General features: G+C 42.0%; 1 protein-coding gene across 1 annotated transcript in view; it reads right to left on the bottom strand.

Annotated features, from left to right (window-relative positions):
* Positions 1–17,594, bottom strand: part of LOC120056143 (hippocampus abundant transcript 1 protein-like) — a 63,077-nt gene that overhangs the window by 25,093 nt on the left and 20,390 nt on the right. Inside the window, exons 7-9 of the mRNA XM_039004346.1 lie at positions 14,259–14,372; positions 2,929–3,000; positions 2,670–2,782 (exon numbers count right to left, since the gene is read on the bottom strand). Of these exons, the coding sequence (XP_038860274.1) occupies positions 2,670–2,782; positions 2,929–3,000; positions 14,259–14,372 (299 nt within the window). The remainder of the gene's footprint in view (positions 1–2,669; positions 2,783–2,928; positions 3,001–14,258; positions 14,373–17,594) is intronic.

Genomic DNA, 17,594 nt, shown 5'->3' with positions numbered 1-17,594 from the left:
ATTCCATGCAAGAAATTGCCAAGAAACTGAAGATCTGATACAACGCTGTGTACTACTCCGTTCACAGAACAGCGCAAACTGGCTCTAACCAGAATAGAAAGAGTGGGAAGCACCGGTGCACAACTGAGCAAGAGGACAAGTACATTAGAGTGTCTACTTTGAGAAACAGACGCCTCACAAGACCTCAACTGGCAGCTTCATTAAATAGTACCCGCAAAACACCAGTCTCAACGTCAACAGTGAAGAGGCGACTCCGGGACGCTGGCCTTCTAGGCAGAGTTGCAAAGAAAAAGCCATATCTCAGACTGGCCAATAAAAATTAAACATTAAGATGGGCAAAAGCACACAGACACTGGACAGAAGATCTCTGCCTAGAAGGCCAGCATCCTGGAGTCGCCTCTTCACTGTTGACGTTGAGACTGGTGTTTTGCGGGTTCTATTTAATGAAACTTGAGGACTTGTGAGGCATCCGTTTCTCAAACTAGACACTACTGTACTTGTTCAACCTGCAGATCGATGTGCCTCACAGAGTGTGGTCTGACATTTACAACGGTTACCATGCAATGCACCCTGGACTGAAGAGGCAGACAAATAGGAGAAATGTGTTAGACCCTCTGTTAAATAAAAACACTTACAGGTAGGAATATACAAAAAAAATATGATCAATGTCTCATTGGAGAGAAGCCAACCTCCAGTATTGAAATCTGACATGTATGATCCTTCTTCTGCGTTCTTAAAGTCGTATTCCTATTAACTTCCAGTGTAGTGAGAGCGGCGTTATCGCAATGCTACGTCATACCGGACATTTCTTCCTGCTGGAACAGCAATAGCTCACATAAAAACATGAAATGACCCCGGGAAGAAGAAAAAATAAATAAAATATATATAAAAATAAAATATATATAAAAATCGGTAGAACATCAACCAGAGATGCACAAAAAACAATATAAAATTAAAAACGGGTGACTCTTAATTTAATGGACGGGCCGTTACCGTGGTAACTTGGGCATTCGCTTGTCTATGATGAAAAAAATCTGACTTAACGTCTTCCTAGTGGCAGAAAGTTGCAAACTCGAAGTAACATTGAAAAACAACCTAGCGTGTGACCAAAACGATGCAGCTGGCAAAGAAACACTTTAGTAGCTTTTCTGGTCAATTCAACCAACATCTACACGTGGATGAACTTTTGGGTGAACTTTTTTCCCCTTGTCCAAAACACTGTGTGTCAATGTGGCTGCTGAAATAGACAGTCTTACCTGTCAATGACAAAATCTACCCACCACCCTATGCGCGCGCGCACACCCCGCGAGCGCACCGCCTGAACCGCCGCTCACACCGCACCGCCTGAACCGCCGCTCACACCGCACCGCCTGAACCGCCGCTCACACCGCACCGCCTGAACCGCCGCTCACACCGCACCGCCGCTCACACCGCACCGCCTGAACCTCCGCTCACACCGCACCGCCTGAACCTCCGCTCACACCGCACCGCCTGAACCTCCGCTCACACCGCACCGCCTGAACCTCCGCTCACACCGCACCGCCTGAACCTCCGCTCACACCGCACCGCCTGAACCTCCGCTCACACCGCACCGCCTGAACCTCCGCTCGCGCCATAACATCACTATAGAAAAAGTTACTTTTCATTTGAGGTGAATCTTTAAAGTATTTTCACACTCCAGAGAGGAAGCAGGCAACAGACCAGAGTGTACTGACAAGTCATATAGTCAGGGGTCAGAAACAGGGAAATCCTCCTCACAGAGATATCAGAGCAAGGACTAAACTGGCCTGTATTCAACTTTTCTTCACTGCAGCCAAAACTAACAGTAACCACCATAAGACAACAAAAACAGAGCATCAGGACTGTATCGGGACTACTTTCTCTCCCGGGGTCTAACCACTAACACAGAGCATCAGGACTGTATCAGGACTACTTTCTCTCCCGGTGCCTAACCACTAACACAGAGCATCAGGACTACTTTCTCTCCCGGTGCCTAACCACTAACACAGAGCATCAGGACTACTTTCTCTACCTTGTCCCCTCAGTCCCCCTGTTCCACAAAAAGTTGTGCTTAAAAGGGGTTGAGTGACCAGTATGTTAGGGTCAGGGTTAGTTGTGACCAGTATGTCAGGGTCAGGGTGAAGGTCAGGGTTAGTTGTGACCAGTATGTTAGGGTCAGGGTGGAGGTCAGGGTTAGTGATAGTATATTAAAGGTAGTTAGTAAGGACCATGGTTGTGATCTGAAGCCATACCATGGTTCGTATATTCGATAGTAGGTAGTTGGTACTGACCATGGTTGTGATCCGAAGCCATACCAGGGTTCGTATATTCGATACTAGGTAGTTGGTACTGACCATGGTTGTGATCCGAAGCCATACCAGGGTTCATATATTCGATAGTAGGTAGTTGGTACTGACCATGGTTGTGATCCGAAGCCATACCAGGGTTCGTATATTCGATAGTAGGTAGTTGGTACTGACCATGGTTGTGATCCGAAGCCATACCAGGGTTCGTATATTCGATAGTAGGTAGTTGGTACTGACCATGGTTGTGATCCGAAGCCATACCAGGGTTCGTATATTCGATAGTAGGTAGTTGGTACTGACCATGGTTGTGATCTGAAGCCATACCAGGGTTCGTATATTCGATAGTAGGTAGTTGGTACTGACCATGGTTGTGATCCGAAGCCGTACCAGGCCAGCTGTAGAATCTGGAAGCCCAGGCCCAGTAGGATAGTGTTCTTATTCCCTATGGAGCGCATCAGAATCCCCAGAACCATCGTCTGACAAAGGGAACATAGCAGGTAGTCCAACAAAAATCAGCCAATCAGTACAGATATGTCAACTCTGTCTCTGGGACCTATTGCGAGGCAGAATATCAATACTAAAAGTATTTTAAAAAACACAACGAGTGTCAAAAGTCACCAACCTGAGCAACAATGGAGAGAATGCCCACCACAGCTATGAAGGCAGCTACAGTCTCTGAACTGAACCTTTGTACCTGGGGGGGGGGGGGGGGGGGGGGGGGGGAATACAGGTTAGAGAGACCTGGGGGGGTATTCATAACAATGTGAAATAGGTCCAAGGGTTATTTTACAGCTTGAATTCACACAATACCCCCATAATGACAAAATGAAAACATGCTTAGGCATTTATTGAAAATGAAATACAGAAATCAAATCGACAATTATTCACACCTGAGTCAACATGTTAGAATCACCTTTGGCAGCAGTTACAACTGAGTCTTCCTGGGTAAGTCTAAGGGTGTTTTAACATATAGTCCTCTTTAAAAAGAACCGATCTCAGTCCTCTTTAAAGCATACTCTGGGGTAAAAGCAAAATAACTTGGAAAGAACTCTGTTCTCTTTGTATTCACACTGCCCTTTCAAATGAGGACTATACTCTTTTGCCAGTTCACTTCACCTATTTTGTGGCCTCAGTCCACTTTGCAATGACATTGCTACTTTTGGAACATTCACTCAATGCACTCTGGGTTTTAATAAAGTGAGGACAAACAATTCCATCACAACGTGTTATCGGACAGCTAGATACAGTGTACTTACATTTCGGAAGCTAATAGATTGCATTTAGTTAAATCTGCAATGCGTAACTTTTTGGGTGACCTGAGCAAATACACAGAAATGTGAGTTACAGATCAGTCACTCACTGAAAGCAAGTCCAAGAAGCAGTAGATCTGTTCTATGTGCGCCATTTCTATGCTTCCGTTTCATTTTTGCATCTTTTACATTTGGTTTTGTACACCAGCTTCAAAACAGCTGAACACACAATATTTTTGGTTATGGAAAATATATTTCACAGCGATTTAAATGGTACAATGATTCTCTACACTATATTGCCTTGTTTTGTCACAAACTGAAACTATGCGAAACATTAGATGTTTTGCAACCAGGAAATGACGGAGCGATTTCTACATAATGCACCTTGGAAAGATGACAATTAAAATCAGAATATAATATTAACATGTAAATATTATTGGTAATAGAATAAATAGCAGAAGAATACTGAAGATTAAATAATGCTGTAATTCCCCCACCCCCCCCAAACATTATAGGCTACTGCCCCTTTAAGAGCTGACGTTGATTTTGTGCCCTGTGTTGTGACTAAATCTACACTATACAAACCCCACAATCAATAAACAGCTTATGAAGCGCTTTGCCTATAGATCACATATTGCAAACAAATAATCTGAACATTGTGTCAGTACAAACCTCTACACATATTTTGTAATGGCATCCTTGACAAACGCTAATCAATGTTCAAAAACAACACACGTTTCTCTGCAAACATGCACATCATCTCTGTTTTGTGGCACCAATGTGAGGGGTATTGGCAGGGGAAAAACGGTGTTGCAGTAGTCTAGTGTGTGGTGAAGAAAAAAATGACGAGAACATTGGGAGCTTGGTGTTCACATCGCCCTAAAAAAAGGGAACCGGGTCCCGGAATCAAGCGAACTGAACTCGGACCAGCTCTCGGTCTCAGTTCGGTTTGATTCAGGGGCTCGAGTTCCTTTGGAGTGTTCACACTGCACAAAGACTTAAGCGAACCGCACTGAGTTCACAACATTCTCTGAAAGCGACCAAGTGTGAAAACACCAAGAGCCTTGCACACCTGGATTGTACAATATTTGCATATTATTCTTTTTAAAAATTCTTCAAGCTCTGTCAAGTTGGTTGTTGATCATTGCTAGACAGCCATTTAAGTCTTGCCATAGATTTTTCAAGACGATTTAAGTCAAAACTATAACTAGGCCACTCAAGAACATTCAATGTCGTCTTGGTAAGCAACATCAGTGTGTGATATATATATATATGGTCTTGTGTTTAAGGTTATTTTCCTTCTGAAAGGTGAATTCATCTCCCAGTGTCTGGTGGAAAGCAGACTGAAACAGTTTTTCCTCTAGGATTTTGCTTAACTCCATTCTGTTTCTTTTTTATCCTGAAACTCCCCAGTCCTTAAAGATTACAAGCATACTCATAACATGATGCAGCCACCACTAGCTTGAAAACACAAAGAGTGGTATTCAGTGATGTGTTGTATTGGATTGCCCCAAACATAACACTTCATATTCAAGACAACGTTTATTTCTTTCCCACAATTTTTTGCAGTTTTACTTTATTGCCTTGTTGCAAACAGGATACATATTTTAGCAATATTTGTACTCTGTACAGGCTTCCTTCTTTTCACTCTGTCATTTAGGTTAGTATTGTGGAGTAACTACAATGTTGTTGATGCATCCTCAGGTTTCTCCTATCACAGCCATTAAACACTTAACTGTTTTAAAGTCACCATTGGCCTCATGGTGAAATCCCTGAACAGTTTCCTTCATTCCTCTCCGGCAACTGAGTTAGGAAGGACACCTGTATCTTTGTAGTGACTGGGTGTATTGATACACCATCCAAAGTGTAATTAATAACTTCACCATGCTCAAAGGGATATTATAAAAATGTTACCCATCTACCAATAGGTTCCCTTCCTTGTGAGACATTTGAAAACCTCCCTGGTCTTTGTGGTTGAATCGGTTTGAAATTCACTGTTCGAATGAGGGACTTTACAGATAATTGTATATGTACAGAGATGAGGTAGTCTTTCAAAAAATCATGTTCAACACTTCTGCACACAGTAAGTCCATGCAACCTGTAACTTGTTAAGCACATTGTTTTCCTCCTGAACGTATTTATTTAGGCTTGCCATAAGGAATGGGTTGGATACTTATTGAATACTGGACTTATTGACTCCAGATGTTTCAGCTTTTCATTTTTGGACATTTTTCTAAAAACATAATTCCACGTTTGACATGATTGGGTAGTTTGTAAGCCAGTGACACAAACATCTCAATTTAAACGATTTTAAATTCAGGCTGTAACACAACATAGGAATAAGTGAAGGGGTGTGAATACTTTCTGAAGGTAGTGTACATGTTAGCGTAGACGGACAAAAGGCTCACATACACAGACCCTGAATCCCTACCTCCTAGGCAGTGTTCATTTTGGATTCAGGGAAAGGGCTAAAACTCCCCCCTCACTGGGAGATGCTTCCAGTTTTCACAAAAATAAATATTTCTATGTGGGCCGTGATACTAGTTTGCAAACAACGACTCGAATTGAATTCCAACTGTCATAACACATTCAGCAGACAAACAACAACAGATAATTATATGACAAGTCTCTCCAGAAGAATTCTCTCCACATTCTTCACACTCCTCCTCACAACATTGAACATACCAGAGAGAGGCTGTGACTGGTGTTTTGTTAACTACTGTAGTCCTTCAATAAAACACAAAAAAGGGCCTTTTCAGTGTTTACTGGTAGTGGATCTAATTTGTCAGTCAGTCAGTGGTTTATGTCCCACATGGCACCCTAATTCCCTACATAGTGTTCTGGTCAAAAGTAGTGCACTATGGGCCCTGGTCAAAAGTAGTGCACTATGTAGGGAATTAGGGTGCCATTCTGGACACAATGTGAGAGAGAGAATCAGACTGGCCCAGGAGTCTAGACTAACTTTACCAACTATTTCAGTTGATTGCAGCAGCACATTTGGCTGCACACATTTTTTATGATATTGACTTGTCCCATAATGTACCTGTATTCCATACAGAACCAGGCTAACAAATGACTAGCCATCTTTAAAATATGTAGGCCCTTGCAGGGCTTGACACTCAGGTAAATTTGCCCGGAGCGGGGCCTCCCGAGTGGAGCAGTGGTCTAAGGCACTGCATAGCAATGCTGGCTGTGCCACTAGAGATTCTGGGTTCGAGTCCAAGCTCTGTCGCAGCCTGGACGCGACCCGGGAGACCCATGGGGCGGCGCACAATTGGTAAAGCGTTGTCCGGGTTAGGGGAGGGTTTGGCCAGCAGGGATGTCCTTGTCCCATCGCGTACTAGCGACACCTGTGGCGGGCCGGGCGCAGTGCACACTGACACGGTTGCCAGGTGTACACTGGGCCAAAGCTACTGGCCAGAATGAAAATCATCCAGGAAAGTGGCTGATGCGTGCATCACTTAAATGTCATCTTTAAATTTATGGACTGAGCAATACGACAGGTGGCTGGTGGACCCTTAATTGGAGAGGACAGGGCTCATAGTCATGGTTGGAATGGAATTAACAGGATGGTATCAAACAAGTCAAATCAAATGTATTTATAAAGCCCTGCTTACATCAGCTGATATATCAAAGTGCTGTACACAAACCCAGCCTAAAACCCCAAACAGCAAGCAATGCAGGTGTTTCAATACCATTCCATCCATTATTATGAGCAGTCCTCCCCTTAGCAGCCTCCTGTACTCCATACACAAATAACATTTTAACTTGACGATATCATATTTACAAATCAAATCTTATTGGTCACACACATTTAGTAGATGTTATTGCGGGTGTAGTGAAATGCTTGCTTTCCTAGCTCCAACAGTGCAGTAGTATCTAACAATTCACAACAATTAACAAATCTAAAAGTAAAAGAATGGAATTAACAAATATATAAATATTAGGACGAGCCATGTCGGAGTGGCATTGACTAGAATACAGTAGAATTGAATACAGTATACACATATGAAATTAGTAAAACAGTATGTAAATGTTATTAAAGTGACCAGTGATTCCATGTCTATGTACAAAAGGGTAGCAGCCTCGAAGGTGCAGTCTTGAGTAACCAGGTGGTAGCCAGCTAGTGAGCTCTATATAACAGTCTAATGGCCTTGAGATAGAAGCTGTTTTTCAGGTGCAGGGTTGAGTAACTGGGTGGTAGCTGGTTGGTGATGGCTAACTGTCCGATGGCCTTGAGACAGAAGCTGTTCAGTCTCTCTGTCCCAGCTGTGATGCACCTGTACTGACCTCACTTTCTGAATGATAGCGGGGTGAACAGGCCGTGGCTCGGGTGGTTGATGTCCTTGATGATCTTTTCGGCCTTCCTTTGACATCGGGTGCTGTAGGTGTTCTGGAGGGCAGAGAGTGTGCTCCCCGTGATGCGTTGGGCAGACCGCACCACCCTCTTGTCATGACATTGCCCTGTTGGGTGAGGTTTATGACCCCCCCATAAATAACCTTTCCCCCTTTTCTCTCCACTCTACAGAATGGACTCTTGGAAAGCCCTGTGTTACCACAGAGAAAGTATGGTAACATCACAAGGTTGGGGAATGGAACAATATTTCCCTTTCTCAACCAGTTGAAAGTGTCCGTTGGTACTTAAAGAATTTGATGTCAGATCAGTTGGTGTCTGGGACATATCTGATATGAGATAACTAGAATGTGTAGACTTCAAGATACAATTTATCAGATTCACATGGAATTATTGTGCAATTTAAATGTTTAAATATGAAACTATTTGTGAGAAGATGAAATGTGATTTTAACTTCTAAATGAGAGAATTGTTTTCATAAGTAAACTTATGCTCACTCAGTGGCCACACCCAAGTGAACAGACATTGGTTAGAGAGGGATGAAACACGCCCTTCTCTTCCCCAGTATAAAAGCCCCCGTGACCCAATTCACGTTAGACCAAGCAAACCCCAGCGTGAGCTGTGGTTGTGTATGGTTGAACAACTACTCTAACGAAATTTACATGAGACCAGATCACGTGGAGGTGACGATGAATTCCGACTAGACCAGCCAGAATACAGCACGAGCTGATTATGGCAACTTGGTATGAACTTTGAACTATTATTCACTAAAGAAGAAGTGATACATCCGAGACGTAGAGTTATCAGCTGCAGCTGTAAACGTACGTGGCCTAGGAAAGGACAGACAACCTCCTAAGATCGACAGGGTACTTTAACGTATCCGCTCTACAACACTACGATCAGAAAGATTCTTCAAAAGGACAATGGCGATCTCTGCTGGGCAAACCAGTCTTCCATACTCAACCCATTTATCGAAGAGCAGCTCAGAGTAAATATCTTGCATTTTCCTTTTCTGAAGGGGCGGTTATTAGAATGCATAAGATTGTATTTACGGTAGCATAGCTTCTCAAGGTCCGATAGACCCAATCCCTTTGTCCCTCAGTCTTCCCGCTCTTTCATTCAAACCCAACCCCTTTCCTTTGTGTAACTAGCCGTCATATCGGATTAGTCCACCAGGGACTTTTCATGACATGATTAGTAATTGATGTATGATCTATCCTATGTATATATATATATATATACTGCTCAAAAAAATAAAGGGAACACTTAAACAACACAATGTAACACCAAGTCAATCACACTTCTGTGAAATCAAACTGTCCACTTAGGAAGCAACACTGATTGACAATAAATTTCACATGCTGTTGTGCAAATGGAATAGACAAAAGGCGGAAATTATAGGCAATTAGCAAGACACCCCCAATTAAGGAGTGATTCTGCAGGTGGTGACCACAGACCACTTCTCAGTTCCTATGCTTCCTGGCTGATGTTTTGGTCACTTTTGAATGCTGGCGGTGCTCTCACTCTAGTGGTAGCATGAGACGGAGTCTACAACCCACACAAGTGGCTCAGGTAGTGCAGCTCATCCAGGATGGCAAATCAATGCGAGCTGTGGCAAGAAGGTTTGCTGTGTCTGTCAGCGTAGTGTCCAGAGCATGGAGGCGCTACCAGGAGACAGGCCAGTACATCAGGAGACGTGGAGGAGGCCGTAGGAGGGCAACAACCCAGCAGCAGGACCGGTACCTCCGCCTTTGTGCAAGGAGGAGCACTGCCAGAGCCCTGCAAATGACCTCCAGCAGGCCACAAATGTGCAGGAGCCTGCTGTTTCCTGAAGTCCAGCTCCTTCATTTTGTTGACATTGAGGGAGAGGTTATTTTCCTGGCAACACTCCACCAGGACCCTCCCCTCCTCCCTGTAAGCCGTCTCATCATGGTTGGTAATCAGGCCTACTACTGTTGTGTCGTCTTCAAGTTGGAGACGTGCGTGGCCACGCAGTCGTGGGTGAACTGGAAATGGAAGTGGGTCTAGGGTGTCAGGTAAGGTAGAGGTGATATGATCCTTAACTAGCCTCTCAAAGCACTTCATGATGACAGAAGTGAGTGCTACGGGGCGATAGTCATTTACCTTTGCTTTCTTGGGTACAGGAACAATGGTGGACATCTTGAAGCAAGTGGGGTCAGCAGACTGCGATAGGGAGAGATTGAATATGTCTGTAAACACTCCAGCCAGCTGGTCTGAGGACGCGACTAGGAATGCCATCTGGGCCGGCAGTCTTGCGGGGGTTAACGCATTTAAATGTCTTACTCACGTGGGCCACGGAAAACGAGAGCCCACAGTCCTTGGGAGCGGGCCGCGTCGGTGGCACTGTGTTATCCTCAAAGCGGGCGAAGTGGTTTAGCTTGTCTGGGAGCAAGCTAAACCACGCGACATAGATCGTTTTCCATTTGTAATCTGTGATGGTCTGTAGACCCCGCCACATACGTCTCGGAGCCGTTATTTTGCGACTCCATTTTGTTTTGCCTGTTTGATTGCCTTACGGAATGAATAACTACACTGTTTGTATTCTGCCATATTCCCAGTCACCTTGCCATGGTTAAATGCTTTCAGTTTGGCACGAATGCTGCCATCTAGCCACGGTTTCTGGTTTGGGTAGGTTTTAATAGTCACAGTGGGAACAACATCCCCTATATACTTCCTGATGAACTCAGTCACCATGTCCGTGTATTCATCAATGTTATTCTCAGAGACTACCTGGAACATATCCCAGTCAGCGTGATCAAAACAATCTTGAGGCGTGGATTCTGATTGGTCAGACCAGCGTTGAATAGTCCTTAGCACAGGTACTTCCTGTTCGAGTTTCTGCCTATAGGAAGGGCGGAGCAAGTCGTGATCTGACTTGCCAAAGGGAGGGCGGGGGAGGCCTTGTAGGCATCTCGAAAAAGGTGAGTAGCAGTGGTTTAGTGTTTTTCATAAGAGAGTACTACAGTCAATGTGTTGATAAAACTTCCGTAGCTTTTCCCCCATATTTGCTTTATTAAAATTGTCAGCTACAATAAATGTGGCCTCAGGAGATGTGGTTTCCAGTTTGCATGAAGTCCAGTGTAGTTCATTGAGGGCCGTCGGAGTATCGGGAGAATTCCTTGTCGTAGTGCTGGTGAGTTACCACCACTGATATCCAAAAGTTATTTCCAGCTGTATGTATTAACACATTACTAGCCCAGAATGTTTTTTGTAAGAAATAACACAACAAAATACTGCAAAGTTGCTTAGGAGCTAGAAGCAGAGCTGCCATGTCTGTCGGCACCATCTTACACATTGATTGTTTGGAGGGATTAAAATAAAACCTTTGCTCAATCTCGAAGAGGGTTTTATTGTTAGTTATTTTGAACAGTCACTACAGTTGTAGGGCCCTATAAAATCAGTTTTATCTTTTGGTAAACTCCTTTTCACAGTTTTATTTTTCCAGGTTTCCGAGTCATCCTATTTTTTACCCATGTATTCACACACAAAAAAAATAATTACAAAAAAATGTAAGTTCTAAGTTCACAACAATGCTTCAGGAGACTACTTTCAGGTCTGGGAACAATACAACACAGATGGTGTGGTTGCCCTTTAACTCAATTATGCGCCTAGCAAATGACCATTGTGATTGGCTAGCACTGTACAATTTAGGCTACATGTGATAGCAGAGTTTGCAAAACAAATGCCATCCGATTAATACAAATGATCACGATATAATTCTGCCAGGTTGGCCTACTTTGCAGTCAACATTTATTTGGGAAAGCCTTTAGAGATGTTCATTCAAAACAGCACGACTGGATTGGGAATATCAAAGACTCAACCAACACTTCGAACCAAACTTTTTGAATACCTGGCTTGAGTACCCATTGCTGTTTGAATAAAAAACAAAAAAGTAAAATTGTGAACAAAAACGAATGCAACCAGCTACATATATTTCACTGGCAACCTACGAGCAATAAATAAATAAACTGGTGTCACACTGCCTTGTCAAAGGGCAGTGTGACATATGCGAGAGTTTGGGGTCGCAGTGCTGAGCCCTGCTGGCTGACTAGTTCGCTAACTGTAGTTAACTGGGGACATACCAGACCATGTTGTTGACACTATAAAAACAGTAGCCCTACTTGGCCACATTCTAAGGAGTTTGTTCAGAGGCCTGCCATTGGAACTCCCCACAGCCAGTGAATTCACATATATGAAGCAGACCACATTGTATTATTTTTGTACTCTGAACTTTCCTGCGTGGGAAGAATGGACTTCTCTCCACTATAAATGTGCTGATGCATCACTGAATCTACCCACCAAAATAGGGGTTGAGGCTAGATGTTAGGGGTTGAAGCTAGGAGTTGGTTTGATGCGGATCTTACCATGATTACAGATCATCCTAAATGAATCGTGAATAATTATGAGTGAGAAAGTTAGACTCACAAACATTATACCCCCCGCAAAAATGATAACCTCCTCTGTTATTGTAATGGTGAGAGGATTCACATGTTTTGGGGTTATGATCTTCTACTCTTTCTCACTCATCACGATTCAGGATTATCTGTAATCATGGTAGCATCCACATTAGTTTACAAGTGTTTAGAAACATATTCTATTTCTTATTGACAATAAAGGTGACTCCAAAATGACAATACATTATTTACCATTCATATCTATTGGGCACAATATAATCTGAAACCACCAAAAAAAACAGCAACTGCATCCAACAAATGTGTAGAGTCACAAGCTTGACGTAGTCATTGTGTGCTATGAATATGGGATCAAATACTAAACTTTTGACTACTTTAATACACAAATGAATTTGTCCCAATACTTTTGGTCCCCTAAAATGGGGTGGGACTAAAGTACAAAATGTTCTGAAATGTCTAAATGGTTCACCCAATATGGATGAAAATACCCTCAAATCTTCCCAAAAGTGTTTTTTATTTTATTTTTTAAAGGCCAGTATCTCTAAATATATCTGGAATAAATAAGAAACCTAGAATCAAATTAACCAAACTAATTAAGCCTAAGGACTTGAGAGGGCTCTACTATATCATTGGCCTGCTCACATCAATCACTTGTTGGTGCCTAGACAGACGTGACTCACTTCGGATTGGGATGGAATCTACAGCATGTCATCCATGGGCCATAATCCATAATGCAGGCCTTATCTGACCATTTTATAGTATGTAATACACTCAGTTTGGAAAAATGCAAGGAGATACTTAGAAAATCCAGACCATTTATCACTCTGGTCACCGATTGCCCTTAAATCGGGCAGGGCGGCAGGTAGCCTAGTGTTTAGAGCGTAACTTATAACCGAAAGGTTGCAAGATCGAATCCCCGAGCTGACAAGGTAAAAAAAAAAACTGTCGCTCTGCCCCTGAACAAGGCAGTTAACCCACTGTACCTAGGCTGTCATTGTAAATAAGAATTTTTTCTTAACCGACTTGCCTAATTAAAGTGGGTAAACTATGTTTTCAAATTACTGTGGTTGAAAAAAAACATTTCAAATTGTACTGCTCGGAGGGATTTAATCTGACATATTGAGACATATTTTGGAAGAGAAACATTGAGTGCATTTGGTGATGAGGACTGGACTGCTATCTGTGAAAGGGTCTTGCCCCAAAACCACCTCTATAAGCTAAATTATTTCATAGAACCTAGTTTACACCGGTTTGCCTTCATTCGTTTCAAAATGTCAACCAGATACTGGCACCTTTGCGCATGTATTTTGGGACTGTAACAGAATCCAGTCTTAATGGGAGGAGGTTCATTTACAGATTCAGAAGATCTTAGACAATATGCTCTTTCACCAAACCTATAACTTCTTTATTTTGACTAACATTGTATTTGATCCTGACTCTTCTGAACATCTGTTTAATACTCTTGTCTATCTTGTTAAAATATTTATTTTGCTGTTGATGTCCACACCTGAAATACTGTCTGCGAGGATGTGGCTTTCAGGCTCCTGCTATTATACCCCCAGAAAAAAAGCTAACTTTTGACCTGCATGAGAATACTGAGAAGTTCTGGAAAATATAGTCACCATTATGGTCATATGTAGAAAACCTCCCATAAATGCCATATAAATCTTACTGCTGTCTTTTTATTTTACAACTGCAAATTTTTCTATAATTTGTTGTGTATTTTTACTTAACTCCCAGGACTCCGTCTGTGTGGTACAGTTTGTTTTGTTGTCTGTGTAAAACCTGATCAAGTAAAAAAAAATAAAAAATGTTTTTTTTTATTGCTCAGAAAACTCTAGGGGCCAAATAAAAATCACACGCGGGCCGCCAGTTGGAGAACCCTGGAGGGGGTGTGTCTAGGTGTTGTCAGTACCTGTCTGAGATAGAGGAAGAAGCTGGAGTATTGTCCGGCCTCAGGTAGGTAAGACAGGAACACTGTGATGCAGATGAGAAGCACCGTGGAATCCTGGCCCACCTTCCGCAGAGACTGGAGAGGGGACATAAAATAAATTACATTCAGATACATTTTGTTGTCAAACACAGATCGGTTGTCCTGTTCCTTAGAGTTGGAGGCTCCCCTCAGGCAGAACGGTAATTCAGCAAAATTACATAATTCATAGCCGCACCAATATTGTCTTGAATGGTCGTTTTATTACTGATGCCCAACTGAGCAGTCTACTCAATGCATCCTCATTAGGCGCTGATGACGATTCCATCCAAAGAGCATTACCATAGCTTGAAAACACAATGACAATTCTAAAGAATGCAAATAATTAGTAGGAAAACCTTGTCATCATTTTGATGTCGCGAGATTGACTTTAGATGCAGTTGGCTATCTAGCTTATATTGAGGAGAGATTTGAGATAGCATTGCTAGCTATTTTAGACTAACTTTGCTAGCTAATGACAACATTGCAGTGGTGTACAGTACCAAAGTAAAAGTATTACTTAAGTAAGGGAAGTCCCCCCCCAATTGTACAAAATAACATGGCAAGTTATTGGCACCGGGCGCAGCATATACACGATGGACAAATACACTATTTCTGGCGGTGTTTCATCCAAAGTTGATGGCAAATGCCATGCTGCAAATGAGCTGTGTAACACTCCAAAATTCCTATAGTGGGCGAGTGTGTTCTATCTAAATTTTTCATAGGCCTTTTGTAACGCAAGTCAAGACCCAAGAGTAAAATTGAGATTTTGAAAGTTTTGGCAAAAACTTATCACCCCCTTAAAAAAGTGCTTTCTGGACCGTTTTTCGAAATTCTTTCGAGTTTTATGTCAATTACACATGTGTAAGAACTGTATGAAAATACTTGTCAAATTTTATTAACATAATTTTTTTGACATTTTTATTTGTACTTAAGAAATATGTTTTGTGCATTTGGAATGTGATTTCATAGGAAGTCAAAAGTCAAAAATGTCAAATTTGGAAAAAACGTATCACCCCCTTCATAGTCGAAAATAACATTTTTTTTTTAAAAGGCCAAAATGAAGCATTTAAAACTGTATTGAAAATCGTGCGTGATAACCCAAAACAGAATATTTTTTGACTTTTTTTGAAAACCTCCATAAATCACTCAGGCCAGCACCCATTTATTTTTGCCCGTAGTATAGTGCTCCCAGAGCGGGTATGGAAGTCTGGATCCCCCCTAAAAGCATTTAAGGCTCTGTGTGTCTTTAAGCACCATACTTTTTCATTCCATCCTTGCTGTGTGTGTCTGTGTGTGTGTGTGTGTGAGCTTTTCTTTGACATCTGTTTAGAGAAATGACTGATTTACACTTCATGAGGGTTGCCTAATCACACACTTAAAGTTTTGGAAAGATCTGACTTTTTTAACCCTTTGAAACAGCACCTATGACCCCATTTTAAGGCACTTCCGGTTGGCACAGGAAGCTATAAGTAAATACCTATCCTGATCGGGGTATGCTTTTACAGAATCCTGAGTTTTAAGTCTATACGTTAAGAACTGACTGATTTACACAGGGTTGAATGCACTATATATCACAAACTGCTGGTTGGGTATGGCAAAACACTTTTAGGGTGATTTTATCACTTCCGGTTGCTCCAGGAAGCTTAGAATCAACACAGGTAGACCTCATAGTGGCTTGATGGATTGTCATTGAAGACAGGTTCATAAGACATTCATAACCCACATAGGGTTTATTTAAAGAATGCACATTACATTTGCATATGATTCAACAGTGAAAAACATCACATCATATTGCAAACATAACACACTGTTGAATCATATTGCAAACATAACACACACTGTTACATTTGCAATATGATTCAACACATCATATTGCAAATGTAACGTGCATTATTTAAATACTTTAGAAATACAAAAAACTCACCAACAGTGAGTTTGGTGTCAGATGGTATCAGTTTGGTGTCTAAATATGTCTAATTGACTGATGGACACCGACTTGCTAGTTGACTTTTGTGCATTTGCAATATGTTTCAACAGGGGGGTACCATCACAAAAAGCGACATGATGAAATTTAACACAACGAGCGATGGAGAGGAACCACTATCACTGCCCGGCCATCCTGAGGTCATCAGGCCGTTCACTTTTGCATTTCTAAAGTATTTAAGAGAATGTACGTTACATTTGCAATATGATGTGATGTTTTTCACTGTTGAAGCACATTGCAAATGCACGTTAGATTTGCAATATGATGTGATGTTGAATCATATTGCAAATGTAACGTGCATTCTTTAAATACTTTAGAAATACAAAAGTCAACGTCCTGATGACCTCAGGATGGCCGGGCAGTGATAGTGGTTCCTCTCCATCGCTCGTTACGTGAAATTTCATCATGTCGATTTTGGTGATGGTACCCTCCCGTTGAAACATATTGCAAATGCACAAAAGTCAACTAGCAAGTCAGTGTCCATCAGTCAATTGGATATTTTCAGACACCAAACTGATACCATCTGACACCAAATTCACTTTTTCCAACTCCTTTAGAAGCCAACTATAACATATTTCAGAGCAGGCCCAAAATTCACAGCGCCTTCCATTTAAACCATAATAAAACAAATAATACGTAGTTATGTTCTAGCTGCGGGTCCAGTTCTCACATTATGTTTAGCCCTATGTGAGGCGACCTCGAATCCCAAGTTTCGGCTCGATAGGTCATTCGGTGCCCGAGCAATACCTTAATTGGTGCTGAAAATCCACTTTTTTCATTGCCTTGCTACGGGGTCCTTGAATGAGCAATCAAACAGACATGTTGGGGTCTGTCTCTATGAGCCGAGCCGGTTTCAATGCACCTAGTCTTGAGACTCTGGGACTTTTCTAAATGTCGTCAGTTTCGTTGAGCTTAAAATGAATTGAAAACATTGCAAATACACGAGGCTGTTTATCGGTCTGAGAACCTTCTAGAGCCACATAACTCACCGTGCACAATCAACCTGAGGTCTAGAACAGGTTTCCAAAGTTTCAGAACTCTAGGTCTGACGGTTCTTTAAAAGTTCAAACAAAAGTAACTACTACATGCACTGTCTGCCTCTTAGCCCCTCAGTGTGTCCCTCCATCATTTCTGTGTGGGTGTGTAAAATTTTCTTTGAAATCTGATGGGACTAATGACTGATTTACAGTTCAGGAGGGTTGCCTAATCACAAATATGAAGTTTTGGAAAGATTTGACATTTTTAACCCTTCAAAACAGCCCATTTGACACCAATTATGGCACTTCCGGTTGGCA

Source organism: Salvelinus namaycush, chromosome 11 (genome assembly GCF_016432855.1).
Source record: "Salvelinus namaycush isolate Seneca chromosome 11, SaNama_1.0, whole genome shotgun sequence".
Classification (NCBI taxonomy): domain Eukaryota; kingdom Metazoa; phylum Chordata; class Actinopteri; order Salmoniformes; family Salmonidae; genus Salvelinus; species Salvelinus namaycush.
This window is presented reverse-complemented; position numbering and strand designations above follow the sequence as displayed.